The 24120-nt window shown below is 36.2% G+C and overlaps 2 protein-coding genes across 2 annotated transcripts; both read left to right on the forward strand.

Moving 5' to 3' along the window:
* The first annotated feature begins 8622 nt into the window (after positions 1 to 8622).
* Positions 8623 to 13211, forward strand: ctsk (cathepsin K). The gene is made up of 8 exons (XM_058399093.1): positions 8623 to 8781; positions 9200 to 9333; positions 10161 to 10283; positions 11235 to 11384; positions 11577 to 11795; positions 12341 to 12506; positions 12613 to 12721; positions 12854 to 13211. Exons 2-8 carry the CDS (start codon positions 9205 to 9207, stop codon positions 12951 to 12953), a joined length of 996 nt encoding a protein of 331 aa, XP_058255076.1. The 5' UTR covers positions 8623 to 8781; positions 9200 to 9204; the 3' UTR covers positions 12954 to 13211.
* A 4136-nt stretch (positions 13212 to 17347) lies between these two features.
* On the forward strand, positions 17348 to 22595 carry ctss2.1 (cathepsin S, ortholog2, tandem duplicate 1). Its single transcript, XM_058397541.1, has 8 exons — positions 17348 to 17501; positions 18794 to 18919; positions 19603 to 19725; positions 20579 to 20731; positions 21253 to 21474; positions 21584 to 21749; positions 21986 to 22088; positions 22316 to 22595. The coding sequence occupies exons 2-8, from the start codon at positions 18800 to 18802 to the stop codon at positions 22413 to 22415; spliced, it is 987 nt and encodes a 328-aa protein (XP_058253524.1). The 5' UTR covers positions 17348 to 17501; positions 18794 to 18799; the 3' UTR covers positions 22416 to 22595.
* Positions 22596 to 24120: the final 1525 nt, after the last annotated feature.

A 24120-nucleotide genomic window follows, 5' to 3' on the forward strand; every position in this document is an offset into this window, starting at 1 on the left:
AAAGCCTGAGGGTAAAGAAAGTGAGGGTGTAAACACCCAGTAAAAGTGAGTATGAGTTAAAAGGTTTTATAGTGTACTATAAAAGAAGAAAGAACCAAGATTTCTTGGGTTAGGTCCAGGGTTTCCAGCTAGGTTCTGAGCTCATGTTACGGTCTGTATGGAGTTTCATATGATCTCCTCAAGTGAGCATGGGTTTCTTCCAAGTTCTCCAGTTTCATGCTGGTAGGTGGTGTAGCTATGCAAAATTGTCCCAAGATGTTAATGATTTTGTGAATGTGTGTATCTGTGGTGCCTTGCAATGGACCGATTTAAGCTGTGTTCACACCTCACAGGCCCTCATATGTCCCTGGGATAGGCACCAGATCCATTGTGACCCTGAGTAGGACAAAGGAGTTAATGAAGAGAAATAGATAGGGTTTTAGCTTTATTGTGAATTATAATAGTGATAATGAATTATAATTTATAGACTGATTTTATTAGGGAAGGCAATATAGTGTAATGTGATTACTATATAGTTTACAGTGGAAGTATTGGGTTAGTGTTGCCTCCAGGAGTCTAATTAAATATGGGCTCTAAAGGGAAATGAGGAGATGTATTGAGAATCATTATATCAGTAAACTATATTATAGTAATACATTAACATTAATTGTTAACTTTTTTTAACCTCAAAAGGCATTTTACGGCACAGCAAAAGATTTTTCTAGCCTTTCTTGGGCATTTAAACAACCAGACTCTTGTGATAGACATCTGGCACGTGGCCCTCTATAGGCCTGGATTGGTATTTAGAGACCATTTGTTTTTCTAAATTAATATCATTACTCTGGATCTGTGCTGGGTTTTCTCGTCACCCAACCAACAATAACAGAGACAGGCTTATGGAAGTAAATAAAAGACAGAGGACAGAATGCCTGCAATAAATGTAATAAAATTCTAAACACCAAATTATGGTTAGCCAATACATAGTACACTACAGGTTTCAGGTTAAAGATTGCTTTAATAGTATTCAGGAATATTTACAAACAAGAAATATATTTTATGCATAATTATATGAATTATAAAGAACAACACTGTGGAAGTGTTGAAAAGGAAATTAAAGTCACCAGCAGTGGTATACACTGCGTACTATTGTTTATACACCTGTTTCCAGTCGCATGTTTTTCTTGCCTCTCCATTGACCCAGACATGTAAGATTCCTGCTCTATAGATCCAGTGAAGCACAGTCTGTAAGACAAACCCCAGAGTTGGCCTAAATCCCATCAATCCCATGATCACATGCCAGATGGTATCATCTAAAAATTGTGAATGTGCAGAGGATGTAAATGTCCCCTGGTCCTAAGGGCAATGGATACTGTGTTGTCTGCACTGCTTTATAGTACATTTAATCCTCAGCAGGGTGACATCTGCACTTCATTGAAAGCAACACAACCTCTGTCAGCTTGGAGCTGTTATTTATGAAAAGATTCACTGTGTGTGTGTGTGTGTGTGTGTGTGTGTGCAGGTGCATTGTCACAGTGTGTTTTTTCCTGATGCTTTTCTTTAGACAGCTAAGAGCTGACCAGGGGAACAAACTCTCTACGAAGAAGTCCGTTAATGGTAAAAAGCACAATCATCAATGTCTCGAGGGGCAAACTGACCTGATAAGCTTTTTTGGTTTTGGAGACATTCCAGGATGTGAGCAAGTTTTGAAATGCTTACTCTAACATATTCACTGCTTTAGAAGCAGTTTACAGTTAACAAAAATCAGAATTTCACACAAATTCTATGGTCTGTAAAATCTGCCATGGGGATTAAATAAAAAACCTCAACCTTGACACAAGTGACACAAATATTATTGTTAAACATAAACAAAGATATGTTTAAAAAAAAAAAAAATCTATAGGTAAAAGCTTTTTTGATGGCACAAATTACCAACATTAGTACTTTGTTGCAATGTTGCAATTGCAGACATCTACAGTAGGAAGTAATTAGCTTTTTGGCAGCATTGCAGTTTCGGTTTGGCCCATTCCTCTTGGCAAACCGTCTTGAATTCAACAAGCTTCCTTCTGATTGCTTGCAATTTAAAAATTCTCCATAAAATTCAAATGGGATTGAAGTCAGAAGATTGCCAAGCAAGACATTTTCCTCAGATTAATTGTGCTGGCCAATGATTTTTGACGATGTCCCGGTTCTTATTTAATGCCCTTGCACTGTTTGCAGAGAAGCAGCCCCATATCATGATGCTTCCACCCACATGCTTCACTGTGGGTATGGTGTTCTTGGGATCATATATGCAACCTTTCTATCTATTGCTCTGAAATATTGCTAAGGAGTTTTTTTGTTCCAAGAGTTCTGATATGCCTATACAGTATGCTTTAAGGTGGTCATCTCTGTGATTTTATTTTATTTTTTCAGTTTTGTGTGGGGGTGCAGGAACAGAGATATCTGCAGTGAAATATGCTGCTTATTGTTCTCTGCTTACTTGATGCTCCTGCAGCTTGGGTTCTGATTGTAGGCTGTTTTTGTGCATTGTGAAATATTGCACCAGTATCTTTCCACTTATTATCAAATGCAAAATATTTTTTGCATTATTTATATCGAATTTATAATTTCAAAAATTACCAGACAAAGGTAGCAGACAGTAAGGTTTGGTGTTGTTTAGATTATAGATGAGTAGGGCTTTTTATTACATTTCAAATTACTGTATGTTTTAAATATTCTAAATCAATGTTAGTGTCAAATTTGTAATGCAGTTAATAAAATCAACAATCAATCTTGCTATAATGCTCCAAAAAACAAATCCCAACAAATCAGTGCCTAAGGTTTGAGCACATATATAACTAGATAGGTTTTGTCACTTTGTCACCACAAACTTTGATGTTGACTTGACAAAGCCGGCCCGAATGCTTGACATTGCACATCTGCAACATCTGACACAAAGAAAGATTGACAGACAGTCAGACAGACAGGTACTGGTAGAACAATAGATGACAAATAAATTGATAAAAGTGGATAGGTGGAGAGAGTGTGTTATTAGTAGAAAGGCAGAAGGAGTGAGAGAGTCATACCGGTAGTCTGATAGAAAGAAATATGAAGAGGGTGCGTGTGCTACTGGTAGAATGATAGTGAGATGGATGCGGAGAGTGTGTGGCATTGATAGAGAGATAGATGAATCGAGAGTTTCTGACAGTTGGATTTTAAATTATAAGCATTTTGAGCCAGGCTCTGAACATTCCACCAGTGCAAGTCTGTGGGAGCTTTGGGGAATTTTGCTTATCCAGTACAGGAAAACCGTAAGTCAGATCAGTTAAAAAATATTATACGTCAGAATAGCCCAAAGGGCTATGTTGAATTTGGTGAATGTAATATAAATGTGACAGCACACTACATCAAGCTGAAGGTCTACGGTGAGTTTGGTGCATGTAGCTTGAAAGGAGGAGAAGTAGCATTTAGAAATGTCAAGCCAACATTTCTCTATTTACGTTTCTCTATTTACCAAAATCTGTCATTAAAAACTGTGCTCTATTTTATAAAATCTACATACAAATAAACACACAAAGGAATCTGTTCTTGAGACAGATTGTACAGGGTTCCTTTTAAAATGTTTGATGGGTAAACAAGTATCTTCTTGTTCTTTATCATTCTGAATTGTGATAGTGAAAGTTGTAATATATATTACTAATGTTTCATTAGTAATACTAATGTTTCAGCTAGTGTAATGCTTCAAATAAGGAACATAACCAAAATCCACATGGAAATAAATGATCTGTCTAAATCTGGCATATTTGGATAGTGTACATAATGTACTAGAAAAAAGAGAGAAGTTAAGTTTCATTTCTCACAAACAACAGGCTGCAAAATCTAGGCCTTAAAAGTCTAGTGACAAGTCATGGGATCAGTCATGTGATCACACTGACGGATACACTGCTGGGTACGCTATCATGTTCCAGATTCATTCTAGTGGTATGCAAAATAATAGGAAACACATGTTGCCTTCTACAGCTCTATGTGAAGCAGGAAGAGAAACTCGTAATAGTGAGACTGAAACTGGATGAACAACATAACATAGACCTCAAGCTTTATTAATAAAAGTGCAGTTCTTCTACAGTGTAGACTATGTATTAGTGTTGAAACCCCTGTTTTGGAAACATCGTTGCCTTTAAATGTTTTCCTATTGTTCGCAGCATATCTTGAAGTCTCCAGCAAAAGTACTGTCAATCAATTTATTAATATAAATTTAGAACCACCGTTTATTTCATCCTTTTCAGAATGGTACCAAGCAAAATCTAAAATATTTGTGGCAGAATACTAAGTCATTCTTAGAGAAATACAGCATCTGGTTCCCTGAGGGATGAACCAGTTATGTTTTGCACCAGAGCTGTCTCTGAAGATTTGGTAAACTCATGGAATGTCCAAATGTGATTTTGACATGCATTTCTTTAAGGTTAATCTTAAACGTCTCTTAAAGCCTTAAATTATTACAGAGTTATTCAATTTATCAAAGCCGAGTTATTCAGTTATTACTATGAAATTGATCAGTGTCTAATTGAAATTAAAAAGTTAAATGTAGTATGTAGTTACGAGAATGACAAAGAGTGGCAAAAATTATCATATACCATGTTGCATGATATAGCAAATGCCAAATAATTAGTGATTTCAAGAATTTCCCTCATGGGATCAATAAAGTATATCTATCTATTTATCTACCTATGAGCAGTGATCACTCAGCAATTATGGTTTTGGCCTACTGTGAATCCTGATCCTGTTCATCTCACTTGCGTGTCAGTCAGATAAAAGGGTGGATAAAATATTTCACAACAGCAAATTGGCAGTCATAGACACAAATGCATCAAATGCCTTGACTATATATTACAGTAGTCTGTGACTCAAAAGAGATTCCTGCACATTATGGATCACTTTGGATCCACCAACTAAACCTTTAACAGCTGAGAATGCATTGTTGGTTTGCAGCATCCTATGGATTCTACTTGTGCTTGGATAGGTGAAATGAAAAGTAAGATACAACTTAACATTGCTTATTTTTTTTATAAATGCAGAGGTTTTGTGCTTGTTTCAGCAGGTTTGGTGGTCTATTACTTATTTACACTGCTTGCAGTTTCAAAATAGCAATCCTGCCATAAACATAGAAGTGATGGTTCAGTTGCATGAAATGTTAAATCTTGATATTTATCAACTACCTTGTCAGTAAACTTGTGACCATTGTTCCTCTTTATCTATGTTTGGCACATGAAGTCAGAGCAGGTTTTGGTATCACAGTGGTGTGAGGTTTTGTGTGAGAAACCTACAAAATTATTTGATCATTATGTTATACATACATTGCATTAATTGAAAGAAATGCTAACTTTATAAAAATTAACATCTTATTTTTCATGAAATAACAGACAGCTGTAAGTTTATAAATATATATATAAGAAAAGAGTATTAATCATATATTCATGACTCTCATACTCAAACGCTACTGAAAGTGTGTTTAACTGTCTGGATTGTGTTATGGTAAGTTAAAATTAGCCACATAAAAAATAAAGGCTGCAAAATATATTTTATCAAATGTTTTCGGGAGAATGAACCTAGTGGGAAACTAGATGTCATTTAACAAACAGCGTGCAAAATACACTCACTCAAACACACACACACACACACATTCGCATGTATGTGTGTGTGTGTGTGTGTGTGTGTGTGTACACTATATATATAGTACTGTGCAAAGGTAAATAAATTATATAAAATGTATATATAACAAAAAATACAAAAACATAACTCATAATTGTTTATAGTTACTTGCAGATTAATTGTAGTTTAATTACTTACCCACAGTACCAAAGCAGAATAGTATGTAAGTTATGTATAAAAATAAAAATAGATAAATAAATAAAATAAAAATAAATAAAATACCAGTTTTAATTGTATATTATAAATGTATATGTGCAAAAATAAATAATCTTTTAAATCCTGCTCTAAAACAAATGGTCACTGTTTTGTACCCACAACATTTGAAAGAAGATCACATAAGTGCTTTGGAAATCAGCCCATGGCATTCAAATCTCCATCTTTGACAGAAAGTAAAAGATGCTTATTTATTCAGTCTGGAAAGCAAAGGCTTTTCTACAATTTTTGCTGACCTATGTGACCTCTGCTTAACTGTTAAGCTGCCTGGTCTACTTCTAATGCATGGAGCTTTGGCCTTGTTTCATTACCCGGAGTGGTGATAGGATGAGAGTGTATTTTAACAAAAGCTGCACCATGTATTTTCGTACACTCAACCACAAACAAACTCGTACACAAATCTTCAATAACGATTGATTAAATGCATCACTGACAGGCATCCTGGTAGTATGAATTCATTTATGCCATTTCTGTATGGGTAAGAGAAACAATAGGCTTTTATCTTTGGTCATAATTATAGATAATTGCTGATTTTTTCACATACAGTCCACAAAAATCTCTAATCAAATGTATTAAATGCAAAAAATCTTATATCAAGATGTAAGTCTAGATTTTAGAGTCTTTTATTAAGCTGTAAAAAATATATTTATATATAAATATTTTTCTGTGTTACTGGTTTCCTAGCAGGCAGTGCTATTATTATCATGGATATTCATGGAATCTGGTATGTTTGTGACTAACGTACACATGGCATGCAGCTATACACGAAAAGGGAATTGCCCTGTAAACATGTAAAACCCATATTTCCCTCTTAGGGTGACAATTATAGTCATGGTCATCTGTATGTCTCTTAGAAACATCACGGGACAGTATTCAAATATACTTTACATGCTGAGTAAGAAATAGCCATGCTGTCTCATGGTGCTGACTAACAGTGGGAAGCTAGTTCAACTTATGTTATAGCTTATATATCTGTCTATATAATGTATTACACATGTAATAATATAAGAACAATGATCTAATTTAGGCACAGCACATAGCTTTCCCCTGTCACATCGAAAGATCTTGGTTCAATCCTGTGTCTGGGTTTCCTTCAGGTTACTGGCTTCCTCCCACCTCACAAAAACATGCCAATAGGTGGGTGGATTGGCTAAGCTAAATTGTCTACAGGGGTGTGTGAGTCAAGTGAGTGAAGATGAATGAATAATATAATATAATATAATATAATATAATATAATATAATATAATATAATATAATATAATATAATATAATATAATATAATATAATATAATATAATATAATATAATATAATAAAATAATAAAAGTTTAATCTAATCTAATAAAAGGTGTTTGTGAGATGGAGAGTGATATGTAGACCTATTCCTTTGAATTGTTTAATATTCTCTATGAAAAAATAAATATTAGTCAGTTATGAAGGCCTGTTGTCAGCTTAGCATCATTTTATATATAAAGTTGGGCTGTGTGGTTCAATCCAACAGACTACTGTTGGAGCAGCTACTGTTGCTCGAATTGCTAAAGAAGTTAATGCTGGTTCTGATAGAAAGGTGTCAGAATACACAGTGCATCACAGTTTGTTGTGTAAGGGGTTGCATAGCCACAGACCAGTCAGGGTGCCCATGCTGTCCCCTGTGCACCAACAATGGGCACGTGAGCATCACAACTGGACCACAGAGCAATGGAAAAAGGTGGCCTGGTCTGATGAATCACATTTTCTTTTACATCACCTGGATGGCCATGTGTGTGTGCGTTGCATCACCAGGATGCACTATGGGAAGAAGGCAAGCCGGCTGAGGCAGTGTCATGCTTTGGGCAATGTTCTGCTGGGAAACCTTGGGTCCTGCCATCCATGTGGCTGTTACTTTGACATGTACCACCTACCTAAGCATTGTGGCAGACCATGTACACCCTTTCATGGAAACGGTATTCCCTGATGGATGTGGCCTCTTTCAGGAGGATAATGCGCCATTCCACAAAGCAAAAATGGTTCAGGAATGGTTTGATGAGCACAAAAACGATTTTGAGTTGTTGACTTGGCCTCCAAATTCCCCAGACCTCAATCCAATCAAATATCTGTGGGATGTGCCGAACAAACAAGTCCGATCCATGGAAGCCCCACATCTTGGTGCCAGATACCCCAGCACACCTTCCGGAATATAGTGGAGTCTATGCCTTGATGGGTCAGGGGTATTTTGGCAGCAAACTTGAGACCAACACAATATTAGTCTGGTGGTCATAATGTTATGCCTGATCATTGATTGAGATTAGCTGTAAAAACCTGTTAACAAACCAATGTTTATAGTGTAATTTCTTTGTATATGAATGAACTCAACTTCAAGAAAAGAAGTGGTTAAGACAATGGATTACTTTATGTTTAATTTAAGAGAGTTTAATATCCAAAGCTGGTCATTACTGGTCAAAACAGTTGGAATTAAAGAGAAGAAGAAATAACATCAGAAATGAAAATATGGGGCTGTAATGTTTTACAGTGTATACATAATAGATTAAAAAACAATTTTGGTACTCAGAAATGGATAGAATTAAGTAAATTCAATTCAATTTTAACATGAGCTGAAACAAAGCAATAATTTCAAACAGTCACTAAAAAGTTCTACAGAGATTAAATATAGAGTTAGGTCTGCTATATCCCCTGGTCAGTTTCCTGATCCTGGAAGCTGCTGTAACTCGACACCTGACATCATCACCACTGGGCTGGAATTCCAGATGAGAAAACTGCCTTGAAATCTTCCCTCCTTTTTCTTTTGTAAAAGCAGTACTTCCTCAAAAGGGAAGGATATAAAGCTGTTGTCTGTTTATGAGTTTCAGACCGAGTTCGAAACCTTCCATGCTACAGCAGCGACTTTTCCCGACCTCACTTTAAGGTAGGACTTTACTTTAAGTTGAATGTCTTTTGCGGTCTTAAATCCGTTTCCTTTCCTGATACAAAAACGCTTTTTTTCCCTGAAAAAACAAAAAACCTTCATACACTTTGTTTTAGCTCGGTTATTTGTAAAGTTTGAAAGTTTTTGAGCTTGGTTAGGCCTATGGGATTTACACTGGGTTTTACATCACTTTCGCTTTCCTTTAAGGCAGGAAAATATACAAAGGTTTATTATTATTATTATTATTATTATTATTATTTTATCTAGAGAATAAATAACGAGGTATATATCTTATGATGAAATGTCAGAGTTGTTGTCTCCTGCGATCATTTATAAATGGACACAGTTTACGAAGTCAGTATGTCAGTGGTTTATCTGTGACTAAGCGATCTCGTGACTGTTTTCTTGTATCCTGCAGGCAATATGTTTAAATATGGGTTAGCGGTATTCCTGCTGCTGGGCTCTGCACTAAGTCAGCTTCTGGATTCCGTGTCTCTAGACGCATCATGGGAAAATTGGAAACGAACTTACAGGAAGGAATACAATGGCCTGGTAACTCATTCTTTTAACTGTTTAGTTTCTAAATATGCAAACGCTTATAGAACAGGAAGATATGCTTCTTTCTCTTCTTGTTTTTTTTCTTTTCTTCAAAGCACATGATTGCAAAGCAACGTGTTTATTCACTGTTAAAATATCAGTAAAGCTGTTACGCCAGATGTAGTACCATTGACCCAGTTATTTCCATTTTTTATACAGAACCATTTTATACCCTTGGTTTATTAGGATTTTGCCATTGCATCAAATATGGTAATATATTAATAATGTGTTGGTCACACTTTTGCTGCCAAAACAGCCCATCATGCACTGTGTATTCTGACACCTTTCTATTAGAACCAGCTTAACATTAACTTCTTCAGCAATTTGAGCAACAGTAGCTGTTGGATTGGAACACATGGGACAGCCTTTGCTCCCCATGTGCATCAATGAGACTTGGCCGCCCATGAGCCTGTCATCGGTTCACCACCGTTCCTTCCTTGGACCACTTTTGATATATACTGACCACTGCAGACCGGGAACACCCCACAAGAGCTGCAGTTTTGGAGATGCTCTGATCCAGTCATCTAGCCATCACAATTTGGCCCTTGTCATACTTGCTCAAACCCTTACGCTTGCCCATTTTTCTTGCTTCTAACACATCAATTTTTAGGACAGAATTTTCACGTCCAGCCTAATATATCCCACCCACTAACAGGGGCCATGATGAGGAGATAATCAGTGATATTCACTTCACCTGTCAGTGCTCATAATGTTATGCCTGATCAGTGTACAAATGGTAATCATGTACATATCTAATCACTTTGTATTTGTGCTCATGTTAGGGTGAAGAGGAAATTCGTAGGGCTGTCTGGGAGAAGAACATGAGGTTGATTGAGAGCCATAATCAAGAGTATGAGCTGGGCCTACACTCCTATGAACTAGGCATGAACCATCTTGGAGACATGGTAAATATAACTTTTCTAAAGCTTTTCTATCTATCTATCTATCTATCTATCTATCTATCTATCTATCTATCTATCTATCTATCTATCTATCTATCTATCTATCTATCTATCTATCTATCTATCTATCTAATTTCTTACTATTTTCTTAGTACTTTATTGTAGTCTGAAAGGGCACCTGTAAGCACCAGGAAGTGAGAGCAGGCTGAGGTCAGTTAAGAGGAACTCTTAGACCTTGGGAAAATGTTAATATGAATACCTCAGTTCATTAGAGACTCAAGATATAATTATTATAACTCCAAGATAACATCTCTACCTTAGTGTAAGTCTGCTCTTGTACTTCAGTGCTTAGGTAAAATAGGCACCATTAGATTTTGGAAGTGAATGGCTTCCAAAAGATTTAAAATTTTAAAGAACAGAATATTATGTTACCAGAGAAACATCACCTGTGACAGGACAAAAGAAGAAATACATATAACCACATATCATTAAAATGTAAACTAAGAATAAACCAATCCTTTTTTTCAATTTTTGATATGATACTTATTCCAGAGCTTCTAATAATACCTGATTCTGATTTAATTCTGACATCCTAAACTTAACCAGTTCGGCTGAAATTATTTTGTTATTAAGCAATGAGAAACATTCCAGATGTGATGGTAGCATATTTTAAATTGTATCTTATGTTCATGTGAAAAGGTATGTTATGTCAGTCAACATTACATGTGGTCATAGTATAAAACATGCTAGTGAATTATTGCAAATTCAGTCTCTCTCAGTACTCTAGTATTTCTAGGTGGTACTGATCCTAACATTGCATATCCTTACTGGTAAACCTTTTAACACTCAGGTTGCTGTTAGATCAGGTTGAGCATAACAATGTAATTGTACACTGTGTATATTTTGTACTCTGAACTCTTGAACAATGTTTAACCATCCATCTCTCCCTGTTAGACAACAGAGGAAGTAGCTGAGAAATTGCTGGGTCTCCAGGTTCCTATGGACAGTGATCCTATGAATACCTATACTGGTGACTCAGAGGGTAAACTGCCCAAATCCATTGATTACCGCAAACTTGGATATGTTACCCCTGTCAGGAACCAGGTGAGAGACCGAATACCTCTAACCTTGCTGACCTCTGACAGAAGCTTAGTAGATAGAATCTAAGTATCTTTAATTTTTGATTTGACTCCTGTTAACATATTAGTATAGTTTAACAGTTTAAGCTTCTATTGCTTTCACACAGAGATACGTGTGGATATGAAAAGCTTTGCTCTGCATTTTTTTCTTTTGAAGGGCTCCTGTGGCTCCTGTTGGGCCTTTAGCTCAGTTGGTGCTTTAGAGGGTCAGCTAATGAAGACCACAGGCAAACTGATAAACCTCAGCCCTCAGAACCTGGTGGACTGTGTGACTGAGAATGATGGCTGTGGTGGTGGATACATGACCAATGCTTTTAGTTATGTTAAAAACAACAGAGGTATTGATTCTGAGGAGGCTTACCCCTATGTGGGAGAGGTATGGCACTCTACTGCATATGAATATTTAAGGAATAAAACACAATGTTGTATGCTGTTATAGGAAAATTATGAACAAAGTGGTGGTGTGATGCATAGCATCAAGAATGAAGAAAAGCAGTACTACACACAAGCTGATTGTTTTCTTCTTTCTTATTTCAAAGTAATTTGCCAGTGATTTTTGATATTTACAGATTAAAAAAGTACAACATACCAATGTTTAGTACATTTAATATTATTAAAATACTACGGGATGCTCGTGAATGATTCTAACTGAAGATGATGATGACATACATACCTTCTGTGGTAAATTGGTCTATAAAGGCTTTTACATTCCAGTAATTCAAAATTCCAGTTTGATTTCATTTCAGTTTCATTTTCAGACAGTGGTTTTTTTTTTTTTCAGTTTATTCTCATTCTGGGATTTCCAGCATACAAACATAGATATTTGATGACAATATCAGATTATATAAGAAATGCACGTGTTCTCCAGTCTTTCTGTTTCTGCTTTGCTTCTCATGTTTGTGGGAACATTGCCCTCTGCAGGACCAACAGTGTGCGTATAATAAATCCGGGAAGGCAGCAGAGTGCAGAGGATTTAAGGAAGTGAAGAAAGGAAGCGAATATGCACTGGCATCTGCTATTGCTAAGGTCGGCCCAGTTTCTGTGGGTATTGATGCCATGCAGTCAACTTTTCAGTTTTACAAGAAAGGTGAGTGTCAAAAACAAAGCCGAATGTTACTCCTGTATTAACAAAGCCTTGTTAAAGACAGATGCAATACTTAGGTTCATGTTCATGTACATGTTCTTTCTTGCAGGAGTGTATTATGACCCCAGCTGTGACAAGGAAAACATAAACCATGCTGTACTGGCAGTGGGCTATGGTGCCACACCAAAGGGGAAAAAATACTGGATTGTCAAAAACAGGTGGGTCAAAAACATTTACTTTACAAAGTTTTACCATTGTTTGTACATTTTGAATAGTTTATTTATTTAATTACTTCTTACTTCCTGCTTACCTTCATACCATTTATATCTTTCATTTTGCTTCTTTTACAGTTGGGGTGAGGAGTGGGGAAATAAAGGTTATGTCCTGATGGCACGTAACCGCAATAATGCCTGTGGAATTGCCAACCTGGCCAGTTTCCCTGTCATGTAAATCTATTTAGGCCTGTTTAACTAAGCAAAAGAATCAACCACTGACACTAAGTATACACATGAGGGCAGAGCCACACACCTGCTTTTCGGTGCATAGGAAAACACAAATGGTATTTTTTTTTCAGTTCTTTGCGTCATTATAAACATTTCAATATACATAAACATTGAATGTTTGTGTGAACAGTTTATCTGTAGATGATTTATACAATATGTAGCTAGTTAAACATATCAGTGAATAAATAAACTCCTCTGGTAAGAATTTGATGTGGAATATTTTGTGTTCTAAGGTATAACAGGGAATTTGTTCACAAAATGAAATAAAGTTTCAGTTGTATATTTGACTATAACTTTTGTATCACTCACAAGGGATATAACCAAATACAAATACAATTTCTGAGTGAACAGATCATGTGTTCTAAATAGAGATAAATACAGATACAAGTAAACTAGCGGTGGTAGCTCAAGTGATAAAGGCTCTGGGTCATTGACCAGAAGATCGGGGTTCAAGCCCCAACATCGCCCAGCTGCCACCGTTGGGTCCTTGAGCAAGGCCCTTAACCCCACCTGCTCCAGGGGTGCTGCATCATGGCTGACCTTGCACTCTGACTACAATAAAGACAACTTAATTAAAAAAAATTTAACACAAATAGTTGCAGTACTATTTTTTGATTATGGAAAGTCTTCCAGAAAGGTTCACAGGGATTCTAGTTGAGACTAGTGGTATGCAATGGGACTGGGAACAGGTCATGTTTCATGCGTTGTGGCACAAACTTAAAGGGCACAAATCTAAAGCCCACAGGCCAAAAAACTCACTCGTTTCTTTGATTGCAAAATTTCATAAAAGATATATTCTTCTATCTATTGAATCACTGCACAATATAGCCCACAAGGACAACACGCTGTGCACAAGGCAGCGTATATCTGCTGGGGATTCTTAAGCATTCCATTAATGTAATTCATTTTAGAAATAATAACTGAGATCAATGTCATGTTTTTCTTAATTTTCAAATTAACATTCTCTATCATTATTAATATTTAGAATGAAATACTGCTTAAAGGACCCCATTTTGACTACCAGCAACATAGCATCCAAGCTTTAAAGTAAAGTTTGAAAGCATAACAAGGAAACATTGATCTTTCTGGAATGTAACTAAACCAAAAAACAAATAAAAACCAATAAGACTTTATTAGATGACATTGATGTCAAACATAAGCAACAGTTTCCTGATTTGGGAAATACATAATTATATAAATATAATTATATTAATATTAAAATCAAAGAAAACACACAGAATACAAAATACTTTGCAAAGTCCATGTTGCAAAGTAGGTAGTCACAGTACTTGATTATTAGATACTAATATATGGGCCTAGAACTGAACAAGGATGCAACCCAAGAGGGGGGAAGGCAAGTGAAATCACACACTCATACAAACCATCATTAACACAAATAGTAACAAACAAAAACAAGTAATTAAGTAAACAAACAAACAAACAAATTTTGGGTAGTAGACAATATAGTCAAATGTACTAAGGGGAATTGCTGCCACACAAGGGGGCGCTCAGTTCAAGCGCAACATAGAGGCAATACACAAGAGAAGAAAACGAGCAGCCTGGGAATAAACTGTTGTGCACTGCTTTATGCTGATTTAAGAGAAGTGCAAAGTTGAGTAAGAAATGAACACGCCAAATTGAAAAGGGGAACTATAACTCACAGCTCCACACACTGCTATACTCACCAAGTAAGAAGTTATAACTCAAACAGTTATATTCACAAGCATGGTGCTTATCCTGGATAATACAGAACAAAAATATAGCAAGGGAATAGAAGGAATAATATCAGACTTCAACACAACAAAGATAAAAACAAAAGTAAGCAAAAACTTTTTCTAGTTTCTGGGGCCCTACATTTTATATTTTTGTGTGTGTTGCATCTTGTAACTATATAAGTTGCTGTAACACAAGAATTTTTCTCACGGGATCAATAAAGTCTGTCTGTCTGTCTGTCTATCTATCTCGATAGGGACACACCTGGACAAGTAGCATAGCACACACAGGGCACAGCACTGGTGAAAAGGATGATATCAGGTGAAACAGCTGCAATGGGGCTGAAGCCCATGTACATTAATACATTTTTCTGTAATGTTCTCAGTCCAGCTACGTAATAATTACATTTCAGTTTGCATCCTACGCAATAAAAAAAATACATTGAGAGAGACTAGAAAACACTTGAGATGGTAGATATCTCTACATCTACTTTGTATCTATCATGGTTATAGACATTTTGTTAATGAGTACAGCAGATCATCTGTGTCACATAGACACCAAAATACATATGATTAAAAATTACAAAAGGCCTGAAACACTTTATGCCTCATATAAAATGTGTTGGGTATTTCGGCTAGGGGGATATTTCCCATTTTATAAAAATTGTTTTCACACAGTGACAGAAGCAGCATTGAATGCATCACATTCTGAGATTTGTATTGCGCAATTGTCAGCTTATCCAGTTTCTTCCCTTTCAAACATGACATGCACAAAAACGTTTCATTGACCATGTGGAGACTCTGCCTGTTGTAAGTGAGTGAGTGAGTGGTGTGAGTAGGTGTGAATGAGTTTGTTTATACTGAGGATGTATATTTTCGCATACACACACACACACACACACATCTGAAGTCACAAGAAGTGTCAAGACCAAAATGATTAATTGACATTCTTACCTAAAAAAGGCCACACCACACTTTCCAAACACATCTAAGCCTGCCAGAGTGTTCAGAGGCTAAAACTCATGACAGAAGTCAAACTTGCAGATTTCACTTCCTTTTGCACCTTCCCCTGGATCTTTTGACATGAATGTCTTCTCTGTTTACTCTTTTTTAAATGTACCTCTTTTTCTTTACATGGCTCCCTTTATACACAGCAGTAAAAAGACTAGCAGAAGATACGAAATTATGATAACTGCTTGTTGTCATGCAACAAAGTGTCTCTTATGTTTGTTGTTTCTTAGGCTTTCACTTTGAAAGTGAATAACATTGTACGAGTATATTTTATTAACATTTTCTATTCAACATCTCTTCAACAAATCAGCAAATTAGACTAAAGAGTAACAAGATAGTCTGTTTTGCAAAATTTACAAAAGCATTAGTTAGCTATCACAGATTTTCCTATCTTCAAGTACACGGTTTAGGTGAATCTCTAGTCTCAAATTCTTGTTCCTGATGGTCAAAGCATGGAATCTGATGTAGTGTTCTGCTGTTGTAGCCTCAAAATGTTTTTCTTTTCACTCTAGTTATAAAGAGTGGTTATTAGAGTTAACCTTCCTGAAACTTTGAAGCAATCTGGCCGTTCTCCTTTGGCCTCTCTCATCATCAATATTTCCAACTGTTGCTTACTCAGTGTTTTCTGTCTTTTGCACCATTCTACGTAAAATGTTGGGAGTTCAAATCCAAGCAAATCAGCACTTCTGTATCATTCACCCAGTCACGTTACTGAAGATCACGTTTTATCCTTTCTGATGTGAAAATGAATTGTAGCTCATGACCTGTATCTGCATGATTTTAGGGACTGGGCTGCTGTCACATGTCAAAATTAATTACATGAATGTGCAGGTATCCAGGTGTTCCTAATAAAGTGGACTGTGTAGATTTTGGCTTTTTTTGTAGAAAAAGCAGTTTTGTAATGGTCTTCTCTGCTAAAATGCCTTGAAGAAATTCAATTAGAAGGCTTACTAATACATTCCAGCATATACTTGGATAGGCTCCAGATCCTCTGTGACCCTGGCCAGGATAAAAAGCATACTGAAAATGAACTGATAGAGGAATGGATGGTTAGATGAATGGATGGATGGATGGGCATGTCTTTCTATAAATTCCAGTATGAGGTATAGGTTTATGATTTCAATTCAGAATGGTTTGCATTGAAGTATGAACAGATTAAGAGTGGCAGTTACAGCAGTTTGTCTCGCTGACTCAGTTCTTTACTGATGTGTCTTACCAAAATATGCTTGTTGGCTGTTAAAAATGCAGCTACATTAAAAAAAAAAACAGAGCAAATGAATGAATAAACAAACAAACAAACAAATAAATAAAATAAAATAAAATAAAATAAAATAAAATAAAATAAAATAAAATAAAAAAAGAAACGTTAAAAAGTTTACCTTCGAGGCTTACACTGTGACTGTGACACGACCTTAAAAAGGGTAAAAATAAAAATAACATTTATTATTTGCCTAGTACTAGGCATGCTTGGTCAAAACCGTCTGCAATCAGAAACTACTTCCGTTAGTCTTTGGGGTCTTTCCGACATTAGAACTTGAAACAAAGAATATATATATATATATATATATGTACATATATTTATATATGACTGCATGTGTCGATATTGCGAAATTAGGTGGCTGTTATACCTATCTGTAGCAAAAAAAAGGAGAAATGGTCTCATGATCTCATTTGGCACGTGATACCCATTTTATAAGCTGAAACCGACTCAGGCAGATTCAGTCAGGTTTTTGCTTCCTCCTGGTTTATCGCCATCTCAGAGGCGCACAGAGGTAAGGACTCTTTCACACAAAAAAATACACGGTGTATATGTCTGAGACAGTTTTATATCTGTGTCAGTTTTATTTCATTATTTCGAGAATTCTACAGAAAGCCTACAGCTGGGGAAGATTTTACTTTCGATTTTAGCGTGCTGTTTTTAAACTGGATTGTGTTTGTGTTGTTCTGTGAATAAAAACGTGTTTGGGGAGTTGTTTTAGAGTTTAATATCGGCTTTTGTGTCTTCAGTTTGTTTTCACTTGGTTTATTATAGGGCAAGAAGAGAAAAGGGAAACTTGTAATGACTTGTGTGAAGTTATTTGACACTTTAGCACTGTGGTACATTCAAGGGAAATGAGTTGTGAAATCCCTGTTTGTTCTCTAGAATATTGCTTTACATATTCCCATGTGATACTTCTATAAGGAATGTGTAAACTCTGTAAATGTAGTTTTTTTGTTGTTTTTTTTTAACAACAACAAAAAAAAAAATTCTGGTGAACTATCTTGGGTCAACCATTTGTGGGTGTGTTTTTTTTTTTTCCAGTGAACATCAGATTATTACTTAACTTCCGCATTCTGCCACTTTTGTCCTCATCTAAACCATAATGTTCATAATAAAATGACCAAGGCGACTGAGAAGAGTGTAGAAGTGGAGGGATGAAATGATTGTGTAGATGCGTTGAGGAAGTTGGTTGAAAGTCAGGCTTTGCTGTATTTCTTCTTCTTTTCTTTCTTTTCGTTAACTTGTTCATCCCCAATTTAGTCCAGCAGGTGGCAGTATTTGTCAGAAAAGAACAGGTGGAATTTCTGAGTGATCATTGAAACTCAGAATGTACTCTTGAAAATACAATATTTCTGTGGATATTCACAAGGGTATCTCTTAACAGGGAAGTTTATGTCTTCTTTTGGATAACACTGAAGATTTGTATAAGAGAGGGTGAGAAGAGCAAAAATGTTTGTGAGGTTTGTACGTATGTAAAATGCCCTGGTTGTTGTATTACAAACATTTTACAGAAAAATAGGCTACAGTTTCTGGATCAGCTGTGACACTGTCAAGATCTGTTTCTATCAAGAGACTTCTCCCAGTCTTCAGAAATAGGTTTTTGGTCATAAGACTAGTTGCATAATTACTATCTTTAACTTCCCTTATGTTTTCTGTTCTGTGTAAGGCTTGCAGCTGGCCAGTGAATTTTACTTCCATAACAGAGAGAAAAAAAAAAAACCTGTATGGTTATATTTCCTTACTATTTGTTGTCCCATGTATAACCAGTTTTGTTAAGCTAATTATTTGTCTGATTTTGAGCAGGTAAAAATGTTGAGGAGTTTGGTGTTCACATTGATCTGTGGGGCAGTAGTGGCCCTTAAAGATCCAAGCTTGGACATGCACTGGACGTTGTGGAAGAAAAATCACAGTAAAATCTACACCAATGAGGTGAGAATAACTTCTAAGACTGGCATGAAATTCTATAGCAGACCTATCACTTATATTAATGTTAGATTTCAGAAACAAAAGCTACTTGGAATCTTAACTTGTTTGTTGAATTTGGGTCAAGCTTTATCCAAGGATAGAGTTGCACTAGATTAGGAATTTTACAGTATGAGTGTCTACATGGTCTACATATTAAAGTAGCCCTTAAAGTTATTTATATCTCACCATTTTTCATGGGTAGTTGTCTGCTATTCTGTGTATATGTGGCACTGTAATTTCCAACAACTCCAAAGAGTTCTAGGTTTCTTAAAACTGATGATTTTGCAGTAAATTATCTCCGATAGAACTCTTCAGTTACCATGATGTTTTACTGGGGCTCCACCCTCGGGCAAAAGTCAGACAGAATCTCTAGACTTACAGTCATAAAATGATTAAATTCAATACATGGTAATGCTCTACTTGGATCAAAACGTAATTTATACATACACAATTTTAGCTTTTAGTTGTACACAGAATTGTTAAGTTGAACAGCTCTGAATAAACATTTGCTATTTTACTATTAAAGATGGTATAGCTGGGATAATTTCTAATTCTGTATAACTTTATTACAAACTAATGTTTCCTGGCAATACTCTAAGTCCGTAATATTTAAAAAATACCAATACTTTATAAATGTGTGGTGGCAGTTAGAGGAGATGGGTCGGAGAGAAATCTGGGAGAGGAACCTTCGCTTGATCACCCTGCACAACCTGGAGGCCTCTTTGGGAATGCACACATATGAATTGGGCATGAATCATATGGGAGACATGGTAAGAATTTCTAATGACAAAAATCATAAGAACTCCAAAGTCACCTAAAAGTACCAGCAGGTGTATGTTTCTTATATACACTACCAGTCAAAAGTTTGGACACACCTTTTAATTCAATGTTTTTTGTTTAGGGATTTATTTTCTACATTCTAGAACAATACTGGAGATTTCAAAACTATGAAATAACACACATGGACTTAAGTAATCCATATGTAATGACAACAAAAACCAGTCAGTTGTTATTTTAAGACACGAAGGTCAGGTGTTCTGGAATAGTTCTTGCAAGAACAGTATTGTCAAGTGCATTTGCAAAACCCATCAGGCACCATGATGAAACTGGCTCACATGAAGACCATCCCAGGAAAGCAAGACCAAAACTTACCTCTGCTGCAGAGGAGAAGTTCATTTAGAGTTACCAGCCTCAGAAATCACCAATTAACAGCACCTCAGATTAGAGCCGTTATGAAGGCTTTACAGAGCATCAGTAGCAGACATATCTCAATATCAACTGTTCAAAGGACATTACTGTGTATTTCGGCCGCCTTCAGCATTGTTTAGAAAGAAATAAACATCAGGAAAAACCATGGAATTAGAAGGTGTGTCCAAACTTTTGATTGGTAGTGTGTATATATATGTATATGTATGTTGTAAATATTTGTCATCATTAGCTTATTTCAGTCTCTTCTATCCCTAATATCACCTTTTAATTATCTTAATGGAAACGTAGCACAGAGAAACATTGGTTCAGTGGAGTAGAGCTTTTCTATATTCAGTCTGACATTCTATAAACTAAAAGTGGTCTTAAAGCCAGTAAATGTTCCTGACTGTAACAATTTCTGTAAATGAATGTCAGACTAGAGAGGAGATCCTGCAGATGTTTGCTGGGATCCGAATACCTTCTAACCTGACCAGGAGGACTTCTACCTTTGTTGCCACTGCTGGAATTTCAGTACCAGATACAGTTGACTGGAGGGATCAGGGATACGTAACAGAGGTCAAAAACCAGGTACTACTTTTTTGTATTTAGTTTTAACATGCTGTATTACTGACAGCCTGTATGCAGTCAGACTTTCAGATCTTAATGATTTTTTGATTGCCAAGATCAGATTTTTTGCCCGCAGTCAGATTAAAACAAATCCTAGAACCCCCAGAGTTGGTATTCCATATATTGCATCCTTATTCCAATAGCAACCACAACGTTGGGTGTAAGCTAGTGCCTGTGATCCTAATTTAGCTGTAACAATGTAACAATGTTTTTTATGAGTGAGAATCTGCCACTGTGTTCTGTCCTTCTGAAGACACCTACACCCAAAGCATGACTTTAATAAGAGTTGGATAGACATCCATCTATATATTATAGACTAATTCAAGTGCTTGTATCTGAATAAATATGACTGTTTAACTTCAGTTTGTCCTGTACTGACTTCAAGGCAGTTAGACTGGGAAATGTATGTGTAATTGACTGAAGGAAATGGTTCAGAAACTGTGCTCCAATTTCTTATTCATAATGTTATTTCTTCCTGTCAGGGTTCATGTGGTTCTTGCTGGGCATTCAGTGCTGCTGGTGCACTAGAGGCTCAACTAAAGAAGAAAACGGGTCGGCTACTTTCACTTAGTCCTCAGAACTTGGTGGACTGCTCTTCTCAGTATGGAAATAAGGGTTGCAATGGAGGTTACATGAGTGCTGCCTTTCAGTATGTCATTAATAATGGCATAGCTTCGGAAGAAGTCTATCCTTACATTGGAGTGGTACAGTAGCTCTTTAAATGGCATATTAAAATGGTGTAAAATTATGTCTTATGTATACTATGTGAAAATCCATATATTAGTCCTCACTATTTTTTAAATTATTTTCTAGGATGGACAGTGCAGGTATGACCAATCACAACGTGTTGCCAACTGCTCCAGTTACAGTTATGTTTCTGAAGGTGATGAGGAGGCACTTAAGCAAGCTGTGGCCACCATTGGACCCATCTCTGTGGCTATTGATGCTACTCGTCCATCATTTATCCTTTACCGCAGTGGTATGTTTTAATTTAGTAACTACAAATGGCCTCAAAATAATATAAATAGTTGATGACATTTATATTTAGTATTTTTACATACAAGTCTTTGCATTTGAACAAATAAATTTTAAACACATTTATGTGCTCTTAGGAGGCATGTCTTTACTGGCATTTTAATGCATATGAATTTAAAAATGCTGGTTTCTGCAGCATGGACTATGTTTAGTCTATACTTTTTGTACTTTTCTTAACAGGTATCTACAATGACCCCTCCTGCTCCCATAATGTAAACCATGGAGTGCTGGCTATAGGGTATGGCAGCTTGAATGGAGAGGACTACTGGCTAGTGAAAAACAGGTACAAGTTAGTTTTAATCATTATATAAGACAACAGGGTGATTTTTCTATAGCATTTCAAACCATCTCACCAAAACTGTAGACTGTTTTTCTACATTTTGGCTTTCATTTAATTGTCCACTTGCATCTGAGAAGCTGAAATATTTAAGAATTTCAATAACATGCCATTATATGTCTCAAGAATGCAGACCATAGTGTTTCTGTAATGTGCGTGTCTTTCTGTGACAGCTGGGGCACTAGATTTGGAGATGGAGGCTACATCCGCATGGCCCGCAACAAAGGAAATATGTGTGGAATAGCAAGTTATCCTTGCTACCCAATCATGTAACAGATAAGCAGAAGCATATTTAGATACTTTTATCACCTTTATTTTCAGATATTTTTAAATCAGCTGTTTTATGCGTATTTTAAAATGTTATTGGATATCTAAATAAAATGATTTTATACTTGTGCACTTTTTTTGTACAGAAATGGAAACTGTGGCATTAAAACATGATTCTACCCCCAATGAATTTAGAAGTGGCTTTTTATTAGTGCAACAAAAAAAGTGGTACACAACATCCAGTTATGACTGACACACAGACTGTGATAATTCAGATCCATGGCTTGATTAGCAACATGCATATGCTGACTGATAATTGTCCTAAATAAAAACACAAACATGAACAAGAATGATTTTAAAGCTTTTTGGGTCCTGTAACCTTTTAGAGATTACAAGATTGAACACACCTTTTTAAAAAGGAAATCAGATACCAACTTTTGTTCTAAAGTGTCTGTCAGTTCTACAAGCTGAAAGGTCAGTTGTGTATATTCAAAAACAAATGTATGACAGAATTTATCGATATTCTAAAATTGCGCAAAAAGGAGAAAAATGAACTCATGATCTGGCACATGATCGCTTGGAAAATGTCTCGTTTTCCATAGAAAATAGATTTTTCGGTGTTTTTTAGCTAGGTTGTTTGTTCTGTAAATAAAATGTGTTTTGGGGAAATCATTGTAGAACTTCGTTGTAGAACGTCTGCACTTGGATTATTAGGGAGCATGAAGAGAAAAGGAGAACATGACATTATGACACATTATGGTGCATTAAAGTGAAATCCCTGTCTGTGGTTTCCGTTTTTCCAGTCATAGCTTAACTTCCGTGTGTTGCAAGTTTTCTTGCTACTAAACCACACTGAGTATGTTCATCAGATGAATAATTCACTGAGAGAGAGAAAAGGGTTGAAAGGGGTCAAAAGTTTGTGTGCTCGAGTATTATATGTTTTTTTCTTTTCCTCTCAAGATTTTAGGTTAGACTTTAGTAGGTTTAGTTAGTTCATTCCAAAATCACTCCAAAAGGTGGCAGTATTTATACACAGTTTGTGAGAAAAGAACAGGTGGTCTGTCTGCGAGAGCTCTGTGACTTACTGCTAGTGAACCACAAGTACTCATTCGGTGTCCTCAGACAGATGATGGAAATGTCTGGGTATCTCTCAGTAGTGAATTTTATATCTTATGAAATTTTACAGAAAATTTACACCAGTTCTATAGAAGAACTGTCACTTAATCACGTTAGATTTCAAAAACAAATTCTGCCTGGAAAAACTTGACTTACTTGAGATGGGTTTGGGCCAAGCATTTTGATGTACAAATGATTCATGACAGCTTTATTCAAGGACAGATTTATACTAGACTAGTAATTTTGGGAAAGGCACAATTGTGGGCAAAACTGTCTTAAACGGCTACATGAAAAAGTGCACAAACACCCATCAGTCATAATGATGGCTAGATGACTGGATCAGAGCATCTTCAAAACTGCAGCTCTTGTGAGGGTGTTCCCGGTCTGCAGTGGTCAGTATCTATCAAAAGTGGTTCAAGGAACGAACAGAGGTGAACCAGCGACAGGGTGCGCATAGGGAGTGAAGGCTGGCCCGTGTGGTCCGATCCAACAGACGAACTACTGTTGCTCAAATTGCTGAAGAAGTTAATGCTGATTCCCCAGATCTCAATCCAATCGATCATCTGTGGGATGTGCTGGACAAACAAGACCAATC

Source organism: Hemibagrus wyckioides, linkage group LG01 (genome assembly GCF_019097595.1).
Source record: "Hemibagrus wyckioides isolate EC202008001 linkage group LG01, SWU_Hwy_1.0, whole genome shotgun sequence".
Classification (NCBI taxonomy): domain Eukaryota; kingdom Metazoa; phylum Chordata; class Actinopteri; order Siluriformes; family Bagridae; genus Hemibagrus; species Hemibagrus wyckioides.